This window comes from Jaculus jaculus, chromosome 3 (genome assembly GCF_020740685.1).
Source record: "Jaculus jaculus isolate mJacJac1 chromosome 3, mJacJac1.mat.Y.cur, whole genome shotgun sequence".
Taxonomy (NCBI): domain Eukaryota; kingdom Metazoa; phylum Chordata; class Mammalia; order Rodentia; family Dipodidae; genus Jaculus; species Jaculus jaculus.
In genome coordinates, this window is record NC_059104.1 from 109,716,092 (window position 1) to 109,742,579 (window position 26,488).

The following is a 26,488-nucleotide window of genomic DNA, read 5'->3' on the forward strand; positions in this document are numbered from 1 at the left end:
GGGGTGAATAATCTTTTTGATATATTGTTGTATTCTGTTTGCCAATATTTTGTTGAGGATTTTTGCATCTATGTTCATGAGGGAGATTGGTCTGTAATTTTCTTCTTTTTTTTTTTTGTTGTTGTTCTATCTTTGCCTGATTTTGGTATCAGGGTGATGCTGGCTTTATAGAAGGAGTTTTATAGGATTCCTTATAATTTTCTGAATTTCTTTGGCATCTGTTGAAAAGGTGCCTTTTTCATCTCTAATTTTATTAATTTTTGTCTCTTCTCTCTTCTGGTCAGATTTGCTAAGGGTTTATCAATTTTGTTTATCCTTTAAGAACCAACTCATTGTTTCATTGATTCTTTGGAATGTTTTTTGGTTTCTATTTCATTAATTTCTGCCCTAATCTTTATGATTTCTTATCATCCACTGCTTTTTGGTTTGTCTTGTTCTTTTTCCAAGGCCTTAATGTGGAGCATTAATTTGTTTATTTGTGAACTCTTCAATTTCTTAATATAGGCACTTAGAGCTATCAATTTCCCTTGTAGGACTGCCTTTATTGTGTCCCAGAGGTTTTGGTACATTGTATTATCATCATCATTTGATTCTATGAATTTATTGATTTCTTCAATGACCCACTGATCATTGAGTAGTGTACTGTTTAGTCTCCATGAATTTCTGTATGCTCTGTAGCTTTTCTTGTTGCTTATTTGCAGTTTAATCCCATTGTGGTTAGAGTGCATGGGATTATTTCAGTTTTCCTGAATTTGTGGAGATTTGCTTTGTGTCCTAATATATGATCTATTTTAGAGAATGTTCCATGTGCTGCTGAGAAAAATGTGTATTCTGAAGCATTTGGATGGAATGTTCTGTAGATATCTGTTAGGTCCATTTGTTCCATGACATCATTTAATTCAGATGTCTCTGTGTTTATTTTTCGCTGGGATGACTTGTCAATTGATGAGAATGGGTTATTGAAGTTTCTCACTACAATTGTGTTTGATGTTTTCTGTGACCTTAAGTCTAATAGTGTTTGTTAGATGAAATTGGGAGCCCCCATGTTAGGTGCATATATGTTTAGGATTGTAATGTCCTCCTGTTGGAGAGTTCCTTTAATCAGTATAAAATGACTTTCTTAAGCCGGGCGTGGTGGCGCACGCCTTTAATCCCAGCACTCGGGAGGCAGAGGTAGGAGGATCCCTGAGAGTTCAAGGCCACCCTGAGGCTACATAGTGAATTCCAGGTCAGCCTGAGCCAGAGTGAGACCCTACCTCGAAAAACCAAAATAAAATAATAAAATAAAATAAATAAAAAATAAAATATAAAATGACCTTCTTTATTTTTCCTCACTAATGTTGGTTTGAAGTCTATCCTGTCAGATATTAGGATAGCAACCCCTGCTTGTTTCCTAGGCCCATTTGCTTGAAATACCATTTTCCATCCTTTCACCCTAAGGCGGTGTCTATCTTTTATTGAGAGGTGAGGTTCCTGGAGGCAAATGGCAGGATACTGCCTTTTAATCCAGTCTGCAAGCCTGTGTCTTTTGGATGGTGCATTGAGGCCATTGATATTAAGAGTGATTATTGAAAGTCATGCATTTATTCTCACCATTCCTCTTATTTTGTAGTGGGTGTTTCCTGTTTTCCTTTGACTTGTTTGTTTCAGCTGTTATTTGAGTGTGGTTCATTTTCCCCTATTTCCTCCTGTGTGTGTTTAAGAATTCCTTCAAGTAAATTCTGTAGAGTTAGTTTAGTTGTCATAAATTCCTTTAGCCTGTTTTGTTGTGCAATGTACTTCTTTCTCCATCAGTTTGGATAGATAGCTTTGTAGGATAAAGTAATCTTGGTTGACAATTGTTACCTTTCAGGGCTTGGAATACATCATTCCAAGCTCTTCTGGCTTTTAAAGTTTGTGTTGAATAATCTGCAGTTATTCTGATGGGCTTACCTTTGTAGGTGACTTGCTTCTTCTCTAACTGCTTTCAATATATTTTCTTTGGTTTGTGTGTTTAGTAGTTTAATTATAACATGGTGAGGAGATGTTCTTTCCAGATTTTTTCTGTTTGGTGTTCTAAAAGCTTCTTGTACTTGCATTGGCATTTCTTTCCCAGTTTGAGGAAATTTTACTTGTATGATTTTGTTGAAAACACCTATTAAGCCTCTGGGTTGAAATTCATCTCCTTCTGTTATACCCTGAATTCTTATGTTTGATCTTTTCATAGTGTCCCAGATATCTTGAAATTCCCATTCATACCTTCCTATTAGCTTGTCTTTCTCTTTGTTGGACTGTATTAAATCTGCCACCTGGTTGTCTAGTTTAGATATTCTGTTCTCTTCTTCATCCATTCTATTGGGGAGACTTTCCACAGTTTTTATTTCATTTATTGTATTCTTCAGAGCCAGGATTTTAGCCTTGTTGTCTTCAATATTGCTATTTCCTTACTCATGTCTTGTAATGACCTCTTTATTTCATTAAGCTGGTTTCCTGTGTTCTCTTTCAGAAGTTTGTTTTCTTCTTTAATTCCTTTGTTTTCTTCTTTGATTCCCTTCATTTCTTCTCTGATTTCAAACTCTGTAGCTCCAAATCCAACAACTCTAGCTAGCGAATAATCTCCAAGTCCTATAATTCTAACCAGCAACAAGTCTCTGGAGTTCCAATTCCACCCCTCCAACTAGGCTGCTCACAGTCCTGGAAAACTTCATCTTGACCAGCAGCTGTCCTTGCAGCCATCTCCTGGTCCTGGCATCTCCCTTGGGTCTCTACTGCAATCCATATTTTATCTTCATAGCTCCATCGGGTCTCCATCCAGGCATCTAGCAACCCTGTTTCACACTGCCCATGGCTGTTTCCACACACAAGACTATTTTGCAAATTCAATGACCCTCCTTTTATTGCATTTCTTATACTCCATAATACCAGGTAGAACCAATTTGTTAATCCAGGGAGGATTAAAGCAGACTTTGAAATACAGGACACTCCTTGAGCACTCAGACCCCTTCAAAAGAGTCTACATTCTTCCTGTTGCCCCATTGAATGTCAGCTGGCCCAGTCTCAAAGGTTGTAATCTCTCAATTGCAGCTGAACAGGCAGCAGTTTTGGCCTAAAGATTTCTTTCTGTGAAATATCCCTCTGCACTCACCAGTCTGTTTCTATACAAAGCAACCCTGCACAACTTCTTAGGACACAAGCATAACAGCAAGCCTCTCACAAACTGCTCCTATCCCAGTCCAAGCCAAGGTCTTTTCACCCTCATAAGCCAAATCTCACAGTCCAGAGTTCTTACTATATTCAGGTCTTTCATCTCTGACCAGAATGGTCCATCAAGCTGTACTTAGAGCACTGCAGGGTGTCTCTCAGGCCAAACTTTCAAATCCTTCCACATTCTTGAAAATCAGCTCCAAAAGGCCAAAGCCACACAGCCAGGTGTCTAGCAGCAATCCCACTTTCAGTATCAACTATTACTGTTGCAGTTAGGTTCGCATTGCTGGTAGAAATCACCTGACCAAGAGCAGCTTTGGGGGGAAAAAAAAAGTTTTATTTTGACTTACAGACTCCAGGGAACACTCCATGATGGCAGGGTAAATGTTGGCATGAACAGAGGGTGGACATCACCTCCTGGCCAACATCAGGTGGACAACAGGAACCGGAGAGTGTGCCAACAGTGACAAGGGGAAACTTGTTATAATACCCATAAGCCCGCCCCCAACAATACACTGCCTCCAGGAGGCATTTATTCCCAAATCTCCATCAGCTGGACACTAGCATTCAGAACACTTAAGTTTATGGGGGACACCTGAATCAAACTACCACAGATATGAATTGCTTTTGTCAATTTTTTGTTTTTGTTTTAAATATTTTTGTTTAATTAATTAATTTATTTGTAAACAGAGAGAGATAGAAGAGAGACAGATTGAGAGAGTGGGTACGCCAGGGCCTCCAGCCTCTGCAAGTAGACTCCAGACACACACACTATTATGTACATCTGGCTTTATGTGGGTACTGGGAATAGAACTTGAGTCATTAAGCTCTGAAGGCAAGTGCATTAACCGCTGAGTCATCTCTCCAGCACTGTTCTGGTTTATTTATTTATTTATTTTATTTTATTTTTGAGTAGAGTCTTGTTCTAATACAGGATGATCTGGAAGTCTCTATGTAGTCGCAGGCTGGCATTGAACTCACAGCAGTCCTCCTATCTCTGCACCACCATGACCAGCAAATTTTTATACTAAATAATTTGAAAGTGGAAATGGCCTAACTGAAAAAAACTCAGAGATTTTTGTTACATGAATGATAAGATCTGTAATAGTAAATGTGATTACAGTCTTCCTTTTATCTGGTAGAAAACTCTTTTCCTTTAGTTTTTTCATAAGGCCTTTAAAAAGCCAGAATTTCAATTATTTTTATATTAAGATCAGAATGATAAAATGGTGTTTTCATAAGGGTTGCTTATTTTAAATATTTTATTTTGTATTTTTCTATAATTTGGTTATAATAAGAGCCTAAGAAGAAAAATGGGATTTAAGTTCTTATGTTTACTATCTAGAGATAGTCTTGGCATTTTTAAAGTTAGAGATGCATAGTATAAATATGAAACCTTGTTTTTGAGAGATGTTTAAAGAGTGACTCAATCATGTGCAAGCAGAATACAAAAGTACTATTCTGTTTGCGGAAGGGAATTGAAAGGGGTGAAATGCATCATAGCTTTCACCTTGGTCTCCATTTTTACCCTTTGTTGTGTGCCTATCAGCATTATTATTTCTGAACATGCAGATTTGGAGTTTTATGGCTACTGGGAAAAATTGTTTGTATATATGAATTTAGGTTTTGCACTGTGACTACTTTAATTTGGTTTCCCATAGCACAGTGGAAAAACCTGGAGCTTCAAGCCTTACCTCCAGACCTCAAGATAGTAGAAGAAATTATTTCTTCTGAAGATGAGAGAGTGCTTTTGGAAAGTATTAATTGGACACAAGACACAGATAATCAGAATTGTAAGTAAAACTTCCAAGATTTGATAGTTACATTTTTGTAAAATGTCTTATCATTGCTCTTCCTTTTGTCCACACTATGTGGGTGTACTATAATTCTATTGTTTTTCCCCAAGATCATTCAGGGCAGCTTGGACCCAGTGGTGGGCAAATCATACTAATGAGTCTTAAGAATGTTAATAGTAGCTAACACATATATACCTATCATGTTTAAGCTCCAGTTTGATGACTGTTTACTAGCCAGCATTTGTGTAGGTAACTTTTTTTTTAATGTGAGAGAGTGAGGGAGAGAGAGAGAGAATTGGCATGCCAGGGCCTTCAGCCACTGTAATTGAACTCCAGATGCATGTATCCCCTTGTGCACATATGTGACCTTGTGTGCTTGCATCACTGTGTGTCTGGCTTACATGGGACCAGGAGATTAGACCATGAGTCCTTAGGCTTTGCAGGCAAGCATCTTAACCACAAAGCTATCTCTCCAGCCCTATGTAGGTAACTTTTTAAAAAATCATATTTTATTTATTTATTCATTTGAGAGAGAGACAGAGAGAGAAAGAGTCAGATAGAGAGCATGGGTACCACCACATGATGTGATCCATTATAAACTTATAGTTGAGGGTATATGTTTTACTTGTCATATTTCAGCAAGCTTGCAAGATGATTAAACTAAAAGCATTTCAGTTAGATCAAAGGCACAGTTTTATTATAAAAATTCAAACATACAAGGCTCAAGTTGCTGTTGACCACTGTGTTCCTCCCACACTTCTTCCTTTCAGCAGTATGTAATATAATAATATAATTATATATTTTAATTATAATAATAATTATAATTAAAAGAAGTTACCATTAGTCAGTAAATCCTTATCTATAATGTTGATTGAAATCTATGAAGGGCTGCCATTCTTTTTTCTCCCAAGTAGTTTGCTTTTTTCTTTGTATACAGTTGAAAAGTCCTTGAAACACAGACGAGTAAAGCATTTTGGGTATGAATTCTGCTATAAGAACAACAATGTGGATAAAGATAAACCATTACCAGGAGGTAAGTTTGCTAATATACAATAAATGCTGCTCAGAAAGAACAGTGTGGTGCTGGGGAGATGCTGGCCTGTGTTCAGTTCCCCAGTACCTATGTATAGCCACATACACAAAGTGGCTTGCAGTGGCAAGAGGCTCTGACATTTTCTCTCTCTCTCTCTCTCTCTCCACACACATGCACACACATACACACCCAAAACTATTGTGTTACAATTCCCTTTTCATGGCAGAGACAAACATCCCACCAGAAGCAGCTTATGTGGGAGGAAAAGGCTTATAGATTTCAGGAGAAGCTGGCTCACTTTAGCATACATCCACAGCAAAGAGACAAAACTAACAGCAAGCAGCCAGAACTCAAGCTGGCTCTCTGCACACCTAGTAAGGCTGAACTCAAGATTCACCCCCAGTAATGTACCTCCTCCAGCAGGGCTCTGCCTGCCTGCCAGAGTCTTACGTAGGAAACTTCATCTTAATCTAAAATACCTTGGGCTGTGGTGGACATACATTTACATTCAAACCACCACATGATGTGATCCATTATAAACTTATAGTTGAGGGTATATGTTTTACTTGTCATATTTCAGCAAGCTTGCAAGATGATTAAACTAAAAGCATTTCAGTTAGATCAAAGGCACAGTTTTATTATAAAAATTCAAACATACAAGGCTCAAGTTGCTGTTGACCACTGTGTTCCTCCCACACTTCTTCCTTTCAGCAGTATGTGCAGTGATGAGTTTAGCAGATTCTCTAACCTTTTACAAATGTGTTTACATGCCAGTGTATATACCTGTTAGAACACATAGCGTAACACTGATAGTATTATATAGCATGATACAATACATTTCATATATTATATACAATGCAAATCCTATATTACATGTATCCTTTCAACTTACTCTTTTTCTTTCATAATAGGTCTTGTATATCTTATGTAGTTTTTCATTTTACTGAGTGTCCCATGCTAGTTTATTAGTTACCTATTGTTAGACATTCAGGTTATTTTTAGCATACAGGTAGCATTATAGTGAGCATCTTTGTACGTACTTTTTTTTTTTTGAGAGCAACAGACACAGAGAGAAAGACAGATAGAGGGAGAGAGAGAGAATGGGCGCGCCAGGGCTTCTAGCCTCTGCAAACGAACTCCAGACGCGTGCGCCCCCTTGTGCATCTGGCTAACGTGGGACCTGGGGAACCGAGCCTCGAACCGGGGTCCTTAGGCTTCACAGGCAAGCGCTTAACTGCTAAGCCATCTCTCCAGCCCAGTGTACATACTTCTTTTATGTGCTTGCTATGTAAGAGATTCTTAGGAGAAATTTCAAAGAATACTTTGTTGTGTGAGAGGATATGCTTACTTACCAGTGTTAACATATGCAAATTGCTGCAAACTGCAGTGCCGTTATATTCTTACCAGTATGCACCCTTTCCACCTTCTCTCTTCCCAACATGTGGTATTGTACAATGTTGTTTGCTTTCCTTCCTTCCTTCCTTCCTTCCTTCCTTCTTTCCTTCCTTCCTTCCTTCCTTCCCTCCTTCCCTCCTTCCCTCCTTCCCTCCTTCCCTCCTTCCCTCCCTTCCTCCCTCCCTCCCACTTGCTTGCCTGCCTGCCTGCTTTCTTTCTTTTCTTTTCTTTTCTTTTCTTTTCTTTTCTTTTCTTTTCTTTTCTTTTCTTTTCTTTTCTTTTCTTTTCCCTTCTCTTCTCTTTCTTTTCTTTTCTTTTCTTTTCTTTTCTTTTCTTTTCTTTTCTTTTCTTTTCTTTTCTTTTCCCTTCTCTTCTCTTTCTTTTCTTTTCTTTTCTTTTCTTTTCTTTTCTTTTCTTTTCTTTTCTTTTCTTTTCTTTTCTTTTCTTTTCTTTTCTTTTCTTTTCTTTTCTTTTCTTTTCTTTCTTTTCTTTTCTTTTCTTTTCTTTTCTTTTCTTTTCTTCTTTTCTTTCTTCTTTCTCAGTCTAAGCATTTACTATGTAGTCCCAGGCTGGCCTTGAAATCATGGTGATCCTCCTACGTGCTGGAATTACAGGCATGCAGTACCATGAATGGCCTTTTTTTTTTTTTTTTAAGCAGGATCTCACTGTAGCCCAGGATAACCTAGAACATACTTTGTAGTTTTGGCTAGCCTTGAACTCATAGCGATTCTCCTACTTCAGCCTCTCAAATGCTGGGATTAAAGGTATGCACCACCATACCCAGTTCCTACAATCTTTAAATGGGTTATCTAATTGATTACTCTGTATTCTGGACAGTAATCCTCTGTCGGTTCAAATTTGTTTTTTGTGAACTTGATTATATTTCAGGCTTTCATCCAGTGTGAAATCACATTCATAAGTCTGTAAAGTTCCATTTTGAAAGTTTTTAATAAAAATAATCTAAAAATTGGGCTGGAGAGATGGCATAGTGGTTAAGTGCTTGCCTGTGAAGCCTAAGGACCCCGGTTTGAGGCTCGGTTCCCCAGGTCCCACGTTAGCCAGATGCACAAGGGGGCGCACACGTCTGGAGTTCGTTTGCAGAGCCTGGAAGCCCTGGCGTGCCCATTCTCTCTCTCTCTCCCTCTATCTATCTTTCTCTCTGTGTCTGTCGCTCTCAAATAAATAAATAAAAATTTAAAATAAAAAAAATAATTTAAAATAAATAGGATACCTTAGCAAAAAATTGTCTGCATGAATTTCTATCATATATTACTCAGGTTGAACATCCCTTATGTGGACATCCAAAATCTGACTGATCTAAAATCTGAAGCTGTTTGAGAGCTGACATGATGCCACATGTGGAGAATATCCACATCTGAGCACATGTGATGAGTCGCTCACAACACAGCACAGTCAGTAAGGAGATGGCACAGCAGTTAAGGGTGCTTGCTTGCTGGGTTTGATTCACCAGCGCCCAGGTAAAGCCAGATAGCTCATATGTCTGGAGTTTGCGTGTGGCAGCAAGAGGCCTGGACCGCCATGTCTCTCAAATAAATAAATAAATAAATAGATAATAAAAATAAATAAATTAAAAGAACCATAGCATATTAAAGCTTTACATAAAATTACCTCCAGGCTGTGTGTGTATAACGTATATATGAAACATTAATGAATTCTGTGTTCATACTCGGATCCCATCTCTAGGATTTTGGTTATGCCTGTGCCCATATTCCAGTATCTGGAGAAGACTCAAAGTCTGAAACACTTTTAGTTTCAAGCATTTTAGATAGGATGTGTATTGTCTTGTTACCATTTTACAAAATAACAAAGTTTTGTTATTAGTAAAAAATTTCCTTTGGAGTTTTTAGTTTCATAGACTCAATGATCTAAAATCTTAAAGATTTTATGAAGGTTTTTAATTTTTTAAATTCTTTTATGCATGTGGGTTTATCACCATTACTGGTTTTGATGACTGAGTTAAGAACTGCATAAAAGCTGTCATAATGGTTTTTGTTTTTTTGAGATAAGGTCTCACGCTGGCCCAGGATGACCTGAAATTCACTGTGTAGTCTCTGGGTGGCCTCAAACTCACAGCAATCCTCCTACCTCTGCCTCCCAAGTGCTGGGATTAAAGGCATGTGCCACCATGCCTGGCTTGTTGTAATGTTTTTAATTCTTATGTAGAATGTGAAAATATTTTAATGTTTTGCTATTATGTTTACTGATTTTAGGTCTTCCTGATGTTTGTGTCAGCTTTTTGGAGAAATGGTTGAAAGAAGGTTACATTAAACATAAACCTGATCAATTGACCATAAATCAGTATGAACCTGGCCATGGTAGGTAGTTCATCTTTAAAAATCCCAGTTGTCTCAATACAAAGGTTTTCAAAATCCCATTTGTATATTTCATAATAGGACAAAGAATGACTTGTATTTCTTTTCCACAGGTTTCTTCTTGGCTGGGGTTAGGCAAGTGTCCTACTTAAGTACTGACTCCCTAGCCTTGGTATTATAGCTTCAATGGCACTTTAATAGGAAGTTAAGATATATTTGTCTAGATTTAGTTTAATTTTGTTTAGTTATAATCAGTGTTTCCTTTTGATTAAAATTATAGTACCTTCTTAAGAACCAAACAATGTTTCATTGTAATTAGTGTGAGGTTCCAAGTACAGTAATTTCAGATCTGCTGAAAAGGAGCATGAAGTGACCTGTACCTGTGTTTGCCTTCCTAGGAATTCCTCCTCACATTGACACACATTCTGCTTTTGAGGATGAGATTGCTTCTCTCAGTTTGGGATCAGAGGTAACTGTTCAAGTGTTTCATTAGCTTTCAGCATTCCTTCCCTTGTACAATTTCCTTTTCATAGGATTAACCACATACTTAATTAAAATTGATTAAAAATTTTTAATGAAAAGTATTTCATAAGGCACTTTCATTTCTGATAGAATGTGAATTTTTCACAACCCTTCCATTTAATTTATTAACAACTTCCATGATTATAAACAATATCCCATGGTAATGCCCTCCTTCCCCCCCACTTTATCCTTTGAAACTCCATTCTCCATGATAACCCTTCTTCCTCTCAATCAGTCTCTCTTTTATGTTGATGTCATCATCTTTTCTTCCTATTATGATGGTCTTGTGTAGGTAGTGTCAGGCACTGTGAGGTCATGGATATCCAGGCCATTTTACGTCTGGAGGATCATGTTGTAAGGAGTCCTACCCTTCCTTTGGCTCTTACATTCTTTCTGCCACCTCTTCCTCAATGGACCCTGAGCCTTGGAAGGTGTGATAGAGATATTGCAGTGCTGAGAACTCCTGTCACTTCTTCCCGGCACCATGATGACTTCTGAGTCATCCCAAGGTCACTGCTGTCTGAAAAGAGAAGGTTCTCAATCAAAAGTGAGAGTATCATTAATATATTGGTATGAATAGTAAGAAAAGTGCTTAATGGGTAGTTTGATGAGTATAGTATATACAGTTAGCCAGACAGCAGCAGACATTATACCCCTAGGGCTTATGACTAACCCTGTTTTAGGTTTTCAGTATCAAGGCTTTATTCCTTCCCATGGAGTGGGCCTCCAGTCCAATTAGAGGGCAGATGGTTTCCACCATGACAGACTTGCCACTATTGTACCTGTTGGCTCATTTGGCCTGGCTGGCTAAATATAAGACTCACAGTGTCCACTGTTGAGTGTCTTCACTGGTGATTTCTCTCTCTTCCATTGAACTGTATGTAGCTTCTCTCAGCTTTCTCTCAGCTGGTCTACATGAAGGAGATTATCAGCTCAGTTTCAGCAGGATTTTTCAATGGCCTTGCAGCCCAAGAATGTGAAGTCTTCAGCAATAGGGTCTTAACATCTATTCCTGGCGGGAAATCAAGGGCCTCAGCAATGGCCTATAATGTTTTGGGGGCATCAGGGACCTCCCTGGCCAACAACTCACTGGAAGGTATCCCAACCCTGGCACTGAAATTTTTCTTGTAACAATCTATAGCTTCTGAGTGTTCCATTGTCCAAAAAAGTAGGTTTCCATATGATTTATTTATATCCTCTTAGATTTTGATAAGCCCTCCCTCTGCCTTTCCTTTACTCAGTCTCTTTGCCTGATCTCACTTGGGCCTTTTCACCCCTATTAATCTATCCATCTACTTACATATATACAATACCATCCTATTAAGTACTCCCATCCCTTCCTTTCTCTTCACTTTACATCTCTTTTCTAGCTTTTCTTCCTACTCACACAGAAGTCCAATCATGTGTAGCTAGGATCCACATGAGAGAGAACATGCAACACTTGGCTTTCTGGGCCTGGGTTACCTCACTTAGTATAATCCTTTCCAGACTCATCATTTTCCTGCAAATTTCATAACTCCATTTTTCTTTACCACTGAGTAGAACTCCATTGTATAAATGTGCCATATCTTTATTATCCACTCATTAGTTGAGGGACATCTAGGCTGGTTTCATTTCCCATCTATTGTGAATTGAGTGGCAGTAAATGTGGTTGAGCAAGTATCTCTAAGGTAATGAGATGAGTCCTTAGGATATATGCCTAGGAGTGCTATAGCTGGGTCATATGGTAGATCTATTTTTAGCTGTCTCAGGAACCTCCACACTGATCCACAATGGCTGGGCCAAATTGCATTCCCAACAACAGTGTAAAAGGGTTCCACTTTTTCGGCATCCTCGCCAGCATTTATGTTCATTTGTATTCGTGTTGGTAGCCAATCTGACAGGAGTAGATGGAATCTCAATGTAGTTTTAATCTGCATTTTCCAGATGACTAGGGATGTAGAACATTTTTTTAGATGCTTATATGCCATCCATATTTCTTCTTTTGAGAACACCCTATTTAGTTTCATAGCCCATTTTTTAATTGGGTTGTTTGATTTCTTATGATTTATTTTTTTGGGTTCTTTGTATATCCTAGATATTAATCCTCTATCAGATGTATAGCTGGCAAGGATTATTTCCCATTCTGTAGCTTGCCTCTGTGCATTATCCACATTGTCCTTTGCCATACAAAATCTTTGTAATGTCATGAGGTCCCAGTGGTTAATCTGTGGTCTTTTTTTTTTAAAATCTGTGATTTTATTTGTTTTTTCTTTTCACAATTTTTATTACATTTTCCATGATTATAAAAAATATCCCATGGTAATACCCCACCCCCGTACTTTCCCCTTTGAAATTCCATTCTCCATCATATTACCTCCCCATCTCAATCATTGTACTTACATATATAATACCAACCTAGTATGTATCCTCCTCCCTTCCTTTCTCTTCCCTTTATATCTCCTTTTTAACTTACTGGCCTCTGCTACTAAGTATTTTCCTTCTCATGCAGAAGCCCAATCATCTGTAGCTAGGATCCACATATGAGGGAGAACATGTGGCACTTGGCTTTCTGGGCCTGGGTTACCTCACTTAGTATAATCCTTTCCAGATCCATCCACTTTTTCTGCAAATTTCGTAACTTCATTTTTCTTTACCGCTGAGTAGAACTCTATTGTATTATGTGCCATATCTTCATTATCCACTCATCAGTTGAGGGACATCTAGGCTGGTTCCATTTCCCAGTTATTATAAATTGAGCAGCAATAAACATGGTTGAGCACATACTTCTAAGGAAATGAGATGATTCCTTCGATATATGCCTAGGAATACTATAGCTGGGTCATATGGTAGATCAATCTTTAGCTGTTTTAGGAACCTCCACACTGATTAATCTGTGGTTTTATTGCCTGAGCAATTGGGGTTATGTTCCAGAAAGCCTTTGTTGAAGGGTTTCCCCTACATTTTCCTCTAGCAGTTTCAGAGTTTTGGGTCTGATGTTAAGGTCTTTAATCCATATGAACTTAATTCTTGTTCATGAAGAAAGAGAAGGATCTACTTCATCTTTCTACAGATACATATCCAGTGTTCCCAGCACCATTTGCTGAAGAGGCTGTCTTTTCTCCAATGAGTATTTTTTGGCATTTTTGTTGGATATCAGGTGGCTATAGCTACCTGGACGTACAACTGGGTCCTTGTTGCAGTTCGGTTCGCATTGCTGGTAGAAATCACCCAACCAAGAGCAGCTTCTGGGAAAAAGAGTTTTATTTTGGCTTACAGGCTCGAGGGGAAGCTCCACGATGGCAGGGGAAAACGATGACATGAGCTGAGGGTGGACATCACCCCCTGGCCAACATAAGGTGGACCATAGCAACAGGAGAGTGTGCCAAACACTGGCATGGGGAAACTGGCTATAAAGCCCATAAGCCTGCCCCCAACGATACACTCCCTCCAGGAGGCATTAATTCCCAAATATCCATCAGCTGGGGAGCTAGCATTCACAACACCTAAGTTTATGGGGTACACCTGAATCAAACCACCACATTCCGCCCCTGGCCCCCATAAACTGATATCCATACATGATGTAAAATACAATGCATTCAGTCTGACTTTAAAAGTCCCCATAGTTTTTATCAATCCCAATGATGTTCATACATCTCCATAGTCCAAGATCTTTTAACTGAGCCATAATGCCAAAAAATAACCTCAAAAAACCCATAATGGCAGAGAATAAATATTCACACTGCAAAAGATGGCACTGGGCTTAGCAAAGAAACATTCAACCAATACAAGATTTAAAACAACCAGGGCAAACATCAAACTCTGTAGCTTCAAGTCCAGCAACTCTAGCCAGTGACAAATCTCCAAGTCCGATAATTCTAACCAGCAACAAGTCTCTGGCATTCCAATTCTGCCCCTCCAGCTAGGCTACTCACAGTCCTGGGAAACTTCATCAGGTCTGGCAGCTCCTTGGCAACCATCTCATGGTCCTGGCATCTCCACTGGGTCTACACTGCAAGCCACGGTTCATCCTCATGGCCCCATGGGGTCTCTATGCAGGTAACCAGCAAACCCGCTTCACACTGCCCATAGCCATTTCCAAAACAAGACCATGTTGCAAACTCAATGACCCTCTTTCCAGCAATTCTTATACTCCACGATACCAGGTAGGGTGCCAATTTGTTAATCCAGGGGGGCATAAAGCAGACTTTGAAGAACAGGACACTCCTTGAGCACTGGGGCCCCTTCAAAAGAGTCTACATTCTTCTTGTTGCCCCTGCGCAGGTCAGCTAGCCCAGTCTCAAAGGTTGTAATCTCTCAATTGCAGCTGAACGGGCAACAGTTCACCCAAAGAAATTTCTTTCTGTGCCATATCCCTCTGCTCACACCAGTTCATTTCTACGCAAAGCAACCCTGCACAACTTCTCAGGACATGGGCATAAAAGCAAGCTTCTCACACAAACTGCTAGCTCAGTCCAGGCTCTTTCACACCCTCATAAACCACCCCTCACAGTCCATAGTTCATACTACATTCAGGTCTTGCAGCTCAGACCAGAATAGTCCACCAAGCTGTACTTACAGTGCTGCAAGGCATCTCTTAGGCCAAGGTTTCAACTCCTTCCACATTCCTCTTGAAAATCAGCTACAAAAGGCTGAAGCTACATAGTCAGGTGTCTAGCAGCAATCCCACTCCTCGGTACCACTCTACTGTTGCAGTCTGGTTTGCATTGCTGGTAGAAATCACCCAACCAAGAGCAGCTTCTGGGAAAAAGAGTTTTATTTTGGCTTACAGGCTTGAGGGGAAGCTCCACGATGGTGGGGGAAAACGATGACATGAGCTGAGGGTGGACATCACCCCCTGGCCAACATAAATAAGGTGGACCATAGAAACAGGAGAGTGTGCCAAACACTGGCATGGGGAAAGTGGCTATAAAGCCCATAAGCCCGCCCCCAACGATACACTCCCTCTAGGAGGCATTAACTCCCAAATATCCATCAGCTGGGGAGCTAGCATTCACAACACCTAAGTTTATGGGATACACCTGAATCAAACCACCACAGTCCACTATTCTGTTCCATTGATCTACATGTTTGCTTTTGTGCCAGTACCATGCTGTTTTGTTACTATGGCTCTGTAGTATAGGTTAAATCAGGTATGGTGATACCACCAGCCTTATTTTTGTTGCTCAAAATTGTTTTAGATATTTGAGATTTTTTTGTGCTTCCAAGTGAATTTTTGGATCGTTTTTTCTATTTGCATGAAGAATGCCATTGGAATTTTGATAGGGATTGCATTAAATGTGTAGATTGCTTTCAGTTAGATTGACATTTTCAAAGTATTTATTCTTCTGATCCAAGAACAAGGGATGTTTTTCCATCTCCTAGTGCCTTCTGCAATTTCTCACTTAAGTGTTTTAAAGTTTGCATTTAGAGATCCTTCACTTCCTTAGTTAGGTTTATTTCAAGGTACTTTATTATTTTTATTTTTATTTTATTTTATTTTTAATTTAATTTATTAGTTTTCTTTTCAGTAAATACAGGCAGTTTGGTACCATTATTTAGGCTCATCTGTGATCTACCCCTTCCCATTAGACCCTCCTTGTTAATGAAAATGGGTCGTGCATTGTGGCATTAGCCCCCAGTTATTGGTATGATAAATGTCTCTGCAAATCATGACCTAACATGTGACTCTGACATTCTTTCCGCCCCCTCTTCCGCAAAATTTCCCTGAGCCATGTTGGGTTCATTTTTGGTCTGCTTCAGTGCTGAGGTGTTGGGGGCCTCTGAGGCTCTGGCTCTCTGATTTTTCAGAGTTGATTTTTCTCTGTGTTGATCTCCTTCCCCTTTGTGCTGGTATCCTGTTCACAGGAAAACATCACCCTTGCTTATTTCGCCAGTTGTCCTTAGTTTCAGTTGGGCCCCTTTTGAGGTATGTTGGGGCAGCTCTCTTCTTAGGATCTGCATCTATCTGGATGCAATTATGAATGGGAGTGATTCTCTGATTTCATCTTCTGTGTGTTTTTTGTTGTTATCATATAGGAAAGCTACTGATTTCTGTATGTTTATTTTGTATCCTGCTACATAGCTATAGGTGTCTATCAGCTCTAACAGTTTGCTCGTTCAGTCTTTTTTTTTTTTTTTTTTTTTTGAGGTAGGGTCTCACTCTGGCTCAGGCTGACCTGGAATTCACTATGTAGTCTCAGGGTGGCCTCGAAGTCTCGGCGATCCTCCTACCTCTGCCTCCCGAGTGCTGGGATTAAAGGCGTGCGCCACCACGCCCGGCATGCTCGTTGAGTCTTTAGGGTCCTTTATGTATGGAATCATGTCATCTGCAAATAATGATAACTTGATCTCTTCCTTTCCAATTTGCATCCCTTTTATGAGTGTCTCTTGCCTTTTTGCTATGGCTAAGACTTCCAGTACTATACTAAATAAAAGTGGGGACAGTGGACACCCTTGTCTTGTTCCTGATTTTAGTGGAAAAGGTTCCAGTTTTTCCCCATTTAGTAAGTTGTTGCCTGTAGACTTGTCATAAATAGCCTTTATTATGTTGAGATATGTTCCTTTTATTCCCAGTTTCTGTAGGACTTTTATCATGAAGGGATGTTGGATTTTGTCAAATGCTTTTTCTGCAAAGATAGAACAAAAAAAAAAAAAAAAAAAGAAAAGAAAAGAAAATTACAGACCAATCTCCCTCATCAACATAGATGCAGAAATTCTCAACAAAATATTGGCAAACAGAATACAAGAATATATCAGAAAGATCATTCACTCCAACCAAGTAGACTTTATCCCAGAGATGCAGGGATGGTTCAACATACACAAATCGATAAATGTAATACATTATATACATGGACTGAAGGACAAAAATCACATGATCATGTTATTACATGCAGCAAAAGCATTTGACAAAATCCAACATCCCTTCATGAAAGCAACAAAGAACAAGCCCAAAATAGAACTTATTTAAGAATGGCAGGTCTGACCATCCTTCAGATTCAACATATAATTTATCTTGATATGGAAGGTGCAATTAGCACTTCCAATGAAGCCTATATACCAGGCTTATTTGGTGGGTACTGACCTGGTGTAATCCCAGTTACCTTTCTGGATGATTTTGATCTTAGTTATGCTGCACTCCTGCTTGGGTCCCTCTTTGGTGCACTGTGAGTTCAAGTGGGCTTGCTGGGTTGCTGGATCACTGCTGTGGTCACCAGTGCTATATGCCATGATCTCCCTTCCCCAGGTTTCCTGTGCTTGCTGGCACTTGCACTGGTGGCGGGGGAGGGGAGGCTGTGGATGGTGGCTCTAGCTTTCCCGCTGGTCCACATGATTCTCTGTCTTGTGATCTGGCCTCCATTGGTCCCTGTGGTCCTACCTTCACATTTCTTGATTTTGCAAGGAGCTCTGGTGTAAGAGTACAATCCCCTCATCTGGCTTTTGCTGTGGCTGAAGCCAAGCCTTGCAGCTGTGGCCCCGTGGACCTAATGCTGCTGCTCCTGGAGCTGCTTCTGCCTGCCTCTGTGGGCTGCCATTGTTAATTTCTTATACACTTCACTTTTTAGTGGAAGAGTTTTTTTTTTTTCTTTTTCTCCCTTACACTGCTTTAACCAGAAAGTCACAATCCTTCCCTTTAAATGTTTGCACTTGTGTGTTTCATATTGTGAGATGCCAGGAAAACACCAGTCCTTTTTTTTTTTTTGTGGTGGTGTTACACATTTCATTTTAGCATTTAAATGAATTTTTTAATTTTATTTTTATTATTTATTTGAGAGGTAGAGATACAGAAATAGGAAGGTAGAGAGAGAGAGAGAGAATGGGTGTGCCAGGGCCTCTAGCCACTGCAAATGAACTCCAGATGCATGTGCCCCATTATGCATCTGTCTTACGTAGGTTCTGGGGTGTTGAACTTGGGTCCTTTGGTTTTGCAGGCAAGTGTCTTAACCACTAAGCCATCTCTCCAGCCCCAAATCCTGATTGTTTTTAGGGCAACTTCGGCAACCTTACTTTATGGCCAAGTTTTGACCTGATAATACAGCATTGCCACCTGGTGGTACAAGATGGTAGATGCAGAAACTGAAATAGACAAAACCAAAATGTATTTATCTGGAATGCTAAACTTTTTCATGTTGCTTGATTCAGTACCATTTTTCTATAGTTAAAATCCTTGAGTCTTTATTTTACTATTTTCTTCTTCCCTTTCTTGGGAAATTCCTCTTTTAATTATTATTTTTCTTTCTTTCAAGGTAGGGTCTCACTCTAGTATAGGCTGACTTGGAATTCACTATGTAGTCTCAGGGTAGTCTTGAACTCATGGCAGTCCTCTTACCTCTGTCTCCCTCTACACCACCACATCTGGCCTTTTAATTCCTAAATATTCCAGCTCAAGGGATTCCTATGAGGTGTTCTTAATTTTAATGTCTTATTTAAATGCCTTATTATTAGGACTACTCTAAGTATATTATTCATAAAACTCTTGTAATACCCCTAAACAGTAATTCCAGCACTCTGGAAATTGAGGGAGGAGGGTTGGTATGAGTTCAAGACCAGCTTGGACTAGAGTGAGACCCCCTTTTCAGAAAATGTCTCAAAAAAGGAGAGTCACTGGGCGAGGTGGTACATGCCTTTAATTCCAGCATTCAGGAGGCTAAGGGAGGAGCATTGCCAGGAGTTTGAGTCCAGCCTGGGACTATAAAGTGAGTTTCAGGTCAGCCTGGGGTAGAGTGAGACTCTGCCTCAACTCCCTTCCCCCAAGAAAAGTATCATACATTTTATAGAAAGACAAAATAGTTTTTATTTTTGTGTAATATATGTTTGCTTCCATATATAAGTTATGATTATCTTTAGTGTTTTATACCTCCTCATACATAAATACATTTCATAATTTGTATCTGAGTGAGTTTGCTGTTAGCTGCAGGAAAAAAATTAAAAGAATGCTTTTATAATAAACCAGGTTAATATCTCATATCACAAGATGCTTCATGGAAGGCTAGTTCTATACTTTTATGTGTTGGCTTAGCTCAATGATTTTGTCAAAGAACCAAACATATTCTTTCCATCTTAAATTTAGTCTGCTACAGGAGATGTAGTTTAGGTAGATATCCAACAAGAGTAGGATGCATCAGGATATATGAGAATAATATATACTCATGTAGTCAGTGTTGCTTTTGTATGAGGTGAACGTGATAACCACTACACTACGGAAACTGCCCTTAGTGTTGCTTTTGTATTTAGTGATCTTTTACTAACAGCTTTGTTCTCTGTAAATTGCAGCCTGTATCTTCTGTCCAGGTATGTTTTGAGAGAGCTCCTTGTGATGAACTAAGGTCTTTGGGCAGATATCAGTTCACTGAATGCCACAGGGATGTGGTGGATGAGGATGACCATTTAATGTACAAAATAAGTACCAAGTTTCCATTGTAAGCAAAAGGAACAATCTCAACTAAGACTTACCTGAAAAAAAGAAACTAAAATTTATGAAGATGGCTTTAACAGTATTTAGTTAATATCACTATGTACTAATTTTTAGAATACTGAGTTATATGATCTTAGATTTAATATTTTTCTGTTGAAATGTGACATGTAAAAATTCCTTTACTTTACATTTTACAGCTTGATTTTACAGAGAGACTCTTAGCCCCACAAATTAATGAAGTCTTGGTTCGCCTGAGGAATTTGTTATTTCTTTCTGATTTTCAGTACGAACGAGAAAAAAAAAAAAAAAAAAAACACCATCCAAGCATTTCCTATATACAACTTTAATAGAGTCCAGGCTCCAGACACACTGACTTCATGTCCAACCTCAAATGTAGCCTCAGTATTTGCATTTAGCAGCATGTTTACAGCTTTAGAAGCCAATGTTCTCATTTTCAATCTTGATTTTAAGGTTTAACTGGTTTCATTCAAGCTCATTTTCTTGTCAGCCACTTCTCATCCCATGCCATTCTTCTGTGCACTGCAAAGCACGTCTCAGGGTTTGTTCTCTCTGGGCTTCCTATAATGGGAAGTGATCGTTTAAGACCCTGGGAGTATTGTGGACATGTCTTCTTCAGACTGTGAGTATGTGTGGCACTGGGATTTGTGGACATGTCTTCTTCAGACTGTGAGTGTGTGTGGCACTGGGTTTTGTGGACATGTCTTCTTCAGACTGTGAGTGTGTGTGGCACTGTGATTTGTGGACATGTCTTCTTCAGACAGAGTTGTGTGGCACTGGGATTTGTGGACATGTCTTCTTCAGACTGTGAGTATGTGTGGCACTGGGTTTTGTGGACATGTCTTCTTCAGACTGTGAGTGTGTGTGGCACTGTGATTTGTGGACATGTCTTCTTCAGACAGAGTTGTGTGGCACTGGGATTTGTGGACATGTCTTCTTCAGACTGTGAGTATGTGTGGCACTGGGTTTTGTGGACATGTCTTCTTCAGACTGTGAGTGTGTGTGGCACTGGGTTTTGTGGACATGTCTTCTTCAGACTGTGAGTGTGTGTGGCACTGGGATTTGTGGACATGTCTTCAGACTGTGAGTGTGTGTGGCACTGGGATTTGTGGACATGTCTTCTTCAGACTGTGAGTATGTGTGGCACTGTGATTTGTGGACATGTCTTCTTCAGACAGAGTTGTGTGGCACTGTGATTTATGGACATGTCTTCTTCAGACAGAGTGTGTGTGGCACTGAGATTTGTGGACATGTCTTCTTCAGACAGAGTGTGTGTGGCACTGAGATTTGTGGACATGTCTTCTTCAGACAGAGTGTGTGTGGCACTGGGATTTGTGGACATGTCTTCAGACTGTGAGTGTGTGTGGCACTGGGATTTGTGGACATGTCTTCTTCAGACTGTGAGTGTGTGTGGCACTGTGATTTGTGGACATGTCTTCTTCAGACAGAGTGTGTGTGGCACTGAGATTTGTGGACATGTCTTCTTCAGACAGAGTGTGTGTGGCACTGAGATTTGTGGACATGTCTTCTTCAGACAGAGTGTGTGTGGCACTGAGATTTGTGGACATGTCTTCTTCAGACAGAGTGTGTGTGGCACTGGGATTTGTGGACATGTCTTCAGACTGTGAGTGTGTGTGGCACTGGGATTTGTGGACATGTCTTTAGATTGTGAGTGTGTGTGGTACTGGGCTTTGTGGACATGTCTTCTTCAGACAGAGTGTGTGTGGCACTGAGATTTGTGGACATGTCTTCTTCAGACAGAGTGTGTGTGGCACTGGGATTTGTGGACTTGTCTTCTTCAGACAGAGTGTGTGTGGCACTGGGATTTGTGGACATGTCTTCAGACTGTGAGTGTGTGTGGCACTGTGATTTGTGGACATGTCTTCTTCAGACAGAGTTGTGTGGCACTGTGATTTGTGGACATGTCTTCTTCAGACAGAGTGTGTGTGGCACTGAGATTTGTGGACATGTCTTCTTCAGACAGAGTGTGTGTGGCACTGAGATTTGTGGACATGTCTTCTTCAGACAGAGTGTGTGTGGCACTGGGATTTGTGGACATGTCTTCAGACTGTGAGTGTGTGTGGCACTGGGATTTGTGGACATGTCTTCTTCAGACTGTGAGTGTGTGTGGCACTGGGATTTGTGGACATGTCTTCTTCAGACTGTGAGTGTGTGTGGCACTGGGATTTGAGGACATGTCTTCTTCAGACTGTGAGTGTGTGTGGCACTGGGTTTTGTGGACATGTCTTCTTCAGACTGTGAGTGTGTGTGGCACTGGGATTTGTGGACATGTCTTTAGACTGTGAGTGTGTGTGGTACTGGGCTTTGTGGACATGTCTTCTTCAGCCTATGAGTGTGTGTGGCACTGGGATTTGTGGACATGTCTTCTTCAGGCTGTGAGTGTGTGTGGCACTGGGATTTGTGGACATGTCTTCTTCAGACTGTGAGTGTGTGTGGCACTGTGATTTGTGGACATGTCTTCTTCAGACAGAGTGTGTGTGGCACTGAGATTTATGGACATGTCTTCTTCAGACAGAGTGTGTGTGGCACTGAGATTTGTGGACATGTCTTCTTCAGACAGAGTGTGTGTGGCACTGAGATTTGTGGACATGTCTTCTTCAGACAGAGTGTGTGTGGCACTGGGATTTGTGGACATGTCTTCTTCAGACTGTGAGTGTGTGTGGCACTGGGATTTGTGGACATGTCTTCTTCAGACTGTGAGTGTGTGTGGCACTGGGATTTGAGGACATGTCTTCTTCAGACTGTGAGTGTGTGTGGCACTGGGATTTGTGGACATGTCTTTAGACTGTGAGTGTGTGTGGTACTGGGCTTTGTGGACATGTCTTCTTCAGCCTATGAGTGTGTGTGGCACTGGGATTTGTGGACATGTCTTCTTCAGGCTGTGAGTGTGTGTGGCACTGGGATTTGTGGACATGTCTTCTTCAGACTGTGAGTGTGTGTGGCACTGTGATTTGTGGACATGTCTTCTTCAGACAGAGTGTGTGTGGCACTGAGATTTATGGACATGTCTTCTTCAGACTGTGAGTGTGTGTGGCACTGAGATTTGTGGACATGTCTTCTTCAGACAGAGTGTGTGTGGCACTGAGATTTGTGGACATGTCTTCTTCAGACAGAGTGTGTGTGGCACTGAGATTTGTGGACATGTCTTCTTCAGACAGAGTGTGTGTGGCACTGGGATTTGTGGACATGTCTTCAGACTGTGAGTGTGTGTGGCACTGGGATTTGTGGACATGTCTTCTTCAGACTGTTAGTGTGTGTGGCACTGTGATTTGTGGACATGTCTTCTTCAGACAGAGTGTGTGTGGCACTGAGATTTGTGGACATGTCTTCTTCAGACAGAGTGTGTGTTGCACTGAGATTTGTGGACATGTCTTCTTCAGACAGAGTGTGTGTGGCACTGAGATTTGTGGACATGTCTTCTTCAGACAGAGTGTGTGTGGCACTGGGATTTGTGGACATGTCTTCAGACTGTGAGTGTGTGTGGCACTGGGATTTGTGGACATGTCTTTAGACTGTGATTGTGTGTGGTACTGGGCTTTGTGGACATGTCTTCTTCAGACAGAGTGTGTGTGGCACTGAGATTTGTGGACATGTCTTCTTCAGACAGAGTGTGTGTGGCACTGGGATTTGTGGACTTGTCTTCTTCAGACAGAGTGTGTGTGGCACTGGGATTTGTGGACATGTCTTCAGACTGTGAGTGTGTGTGGCACTGTGATTTGTGGACATGTCTTCTTCAGACAGAGTTGTGTGGCACTGTGATTTGTGGACATGTCTTCTTCAGACAGAGTGTGTGTGGCACTGAGATTTGTGGACATGTCTTCTTCAGACAGAGTGTGTGTGGCACTGAGATTTGTGGACATGTCTTCTTCAGACAGAGTGTGTGTGGCACTGGGATTTGTGGACATGTCTTCAGACTGTGAGTGTGTGTGGCACTGGGATTTGTGGACATGTCTTCTTCAGACTGTGAGTGTGTGTGGCACTGGGATTTGTGGACATGTCTTCTTCAGACTGTGAGTGTGTGTGGCACTGGTATTTGAGGACATGTCTTCTTCAGACTGTGAGTGTGTGTGGCACTGGGTTTTGTGGACATGTCTTCTTCAGACTGTGAGTGTGTGTGGCACTGGGATTTGTGGACATGTCTTCTTCAGACTGTGAGTGTGTGTGGCACTGGGTTTTGTGGACATGTCTTCTTCAGCCTATGAGTGTGTGTGGCACTGGGATTTGTGGACATGTCTTCTTCATGCTGTGAGTGTGTGTGGCACTGGGATTTGTGGACATGTCTTCTTCAGACTGTGAGTGTGTGTGGCACTGTGATTTGTGGACATGTCTTCTTCAGACAGAGTGTGTGTGGCACTGAGATTTATGGACATGTCTTCTTCAGACAGAGTGTGTGTGGCACTGAGATTTGTGGACATGTCTTCTTCAGACAGAGTGTGTGTGGCACTGAGATTTGTGGACATGTCTTCTTCAGACAGAGTGTGTGTGGCACTGGGATTTGTGGCCATGTCTTCAGACTGTGAGTGTGTGGCACTGGGATTTGTGGACATGTCTTCTTCAGACTGTGAGTGTGTGTGGCACTGGGATTTGTGGACATGTCTTCTTCAGACTGTGAGTGTGTGTGGCACTGGGATTTGAGGACATGTCTTCTTCAGACTGTGAGTGTGTGTGGCACTGGGATTTGAGGACATGTCTTCTTCAGACTGTGAGTGTGTGTGGCACTGGGTTTTGTGGACATGTCTTCTTCAGACTGTGAGTGTGTGTGGCACTGGGTTTTGTGGACATGTCTTCTTCAGACTGTGAGTGTGTGTGGCACTGAGATTTGTGGACATGTCTTCTTCAGACTGTGAGTGTGTGTGGTACTGTGATTTGTGGACATGTCTTCTTCAGACTGTGAGTGTGTGTGGCACTGGGATTTGTGGACATGTCTTCTTCAGGCTGTGAGTGTGTGTGGCACTGGGATTTGTGGACATGTCTTCTTCAGACTGTGAGTGTGTGTGGTACTGTGATTTGTGGACATGTCTTCTTCAGACAGAGTTGTGTGGCACTGGGATTTGTGGACATGTCTTCTTCAGACAGAGTGTGTGTGGCACTGAGATTTGTGGACATGTATTCTTCAGACAGAGTGTGTGTGGCACTGGGATTTGTGGACTTGTCTTCTTCAGACAGAGTGTGTGTGGCACTGAGGTTTGTGGACATGTCTTCTTCAGACAGAGTGTGTGTGGCACTGAGATTTGTGGACATGTCTTCTTCAGACAGAGTGTGTGTGGCACTGGGATTTGTGGACATGTCTTCAGACTGTGAGTGTGTGTGGCACTGTGATTTGTGGACATGTCTTCTTCAGACAGAGTTGTGTGGCACTGGGATTTGTGGACATGTCTTCTTCAGACAGAGTGTGTGTGGCACTGAGATTTGTGGACATGTCTTCTTCAGACAGAGTGTGTGTGGCACTGAGATTTGTGGACATGTCTTCTTCAGACAGAGTGTGTGTGGCACTGGGATTTGCGGACATGTCTTCAGACTGTGAGTGTGTGTGGCACTGGGATTTGTGGACATGTCTTCTTCAGACTGTGAGTGTGTGTGGCACTGGGATTTGTGGACATGTCTTCTTCAGACAGAGTGTGTGTGGCACTGGGATTTGTGGACATGTCCTCAGATTGTGAGTGTGTGTGGCAAAGGATTTGTGGACATATTTTCTTCAGACTGTGGATGTGTGTGGCCCTGTGATTTGAATCTTGACCTCATTCATTGAAGTTGTGCCACTGAAGTCTGTCCTCAGCTCTATCAATGTGCGTCTTTATTATTGCTTTATTAAATGCCATGCTTTCTTTTTTAAAAACATCTTTGTAGAGGTGACGTTAATTGTGAGCAGCACAGATAGATAAAAGCTCCTGAAAGCTTTACTGCACTCAAGGTAATAAATAAATCTGTTATTTCACGAAGCTGCTCCATGTTTTCCTCAGTAATGTGAGAGAGACCAAAATATTTCTAGTCTGGATTTCCCCATCTGATGTTAGACAGAATATCCAGTGCTATAAAAGCATTTTAGCTTGTTTTCCTCAGGCACTAAATATTTCATATTCTTCTGGCTTATGCTACTGTTCATTTTTACCTTTGGAGGTGACTTTGCCCTCTCTTAAGATGTTTTTTCTTTTATCTTTGTTTTCTTTTTAAAGTTGTTCCTTGCATAGGACCGGGAAGCAGAGCTTGTTTTCTTTCTGTTGCTTTCAAGAGGAAGGTTCCAGATGATGGTTTTTAGGGTTGTTGGTGATGCTTTCATTTTAGTTTCACATGTCTGGTAACTTTGTGTTCTCAACTTTCAATAAATTTAGCCTAAGGAATTCAAACATCTATGTAGGTTTTTGTTTTTGCTTGTTTGTTTTAAATATCCCTTGCTAGTAAATACCAGAAAAAGAAAACCAATTTGTAAGCCAGGCGGGGTGGTGTACGCCTTTAATCCCAGCACTTGGGAGGATTGCCATGAGTTCAAGGATACCCTGAGACTGCATAGTGAATTCCGGGTCAGCCTGGCCTAGAGCGAGACCCTACCTTGAAAAGCCAAAAAAAAAAAAAAAAGAAAGAAAGAAAGAAAAGAAAAAAGAAAACCAATTGTTACAAGCTTGAGTTTTAATTTGCATAAAGGAGCAATTTATATGACATAGATTGAAGATTTAAAGGTGAGTGACTTCGGGTATCAGTCTCCAAACTGTCTTCAGAGGAAAATTATTATTGTTTCTCTGCTGTGGAAAAATATGGCACACCAGCAGGATTCTCTTCCGGCTTTTCTTCAGGTTAG

The 26,488-nt window shown here is 40.7% G+C and overlaps 1 protein-coding gene across 1 annotated transcript in view; it reads left to right on the top strand.

Moving 5' to 3' along the window:
* The window catches only part of Alkbh8 (alkB homolog 8, tRNA methyltransferase), a 77,465-nt gene that overhangs the window by 24,200 nt on the left and 26,777 nt on the right, over positions 1-26,488 (top strand). The window contains exons 4-7 of the mRNA XM_045145690.1: positions 4,845-4,976; positions 5,917-6,012; positions 9,639-9,743; positions 10,139-10,209. Of these exons, the coding sequence (XP_045001625.1) occupies positions 4,845-4,976; positions 5,917-6,012; positions 9,639-9,743; positions 10,139-10,209 (404 nt within the window). The remainder of the gene's footprint in view (positions 1-4,844; positions 4,977-5,916; positions 6,013-9,638; positions 9,744-10,138; positions 10,210-26,488) is intronic.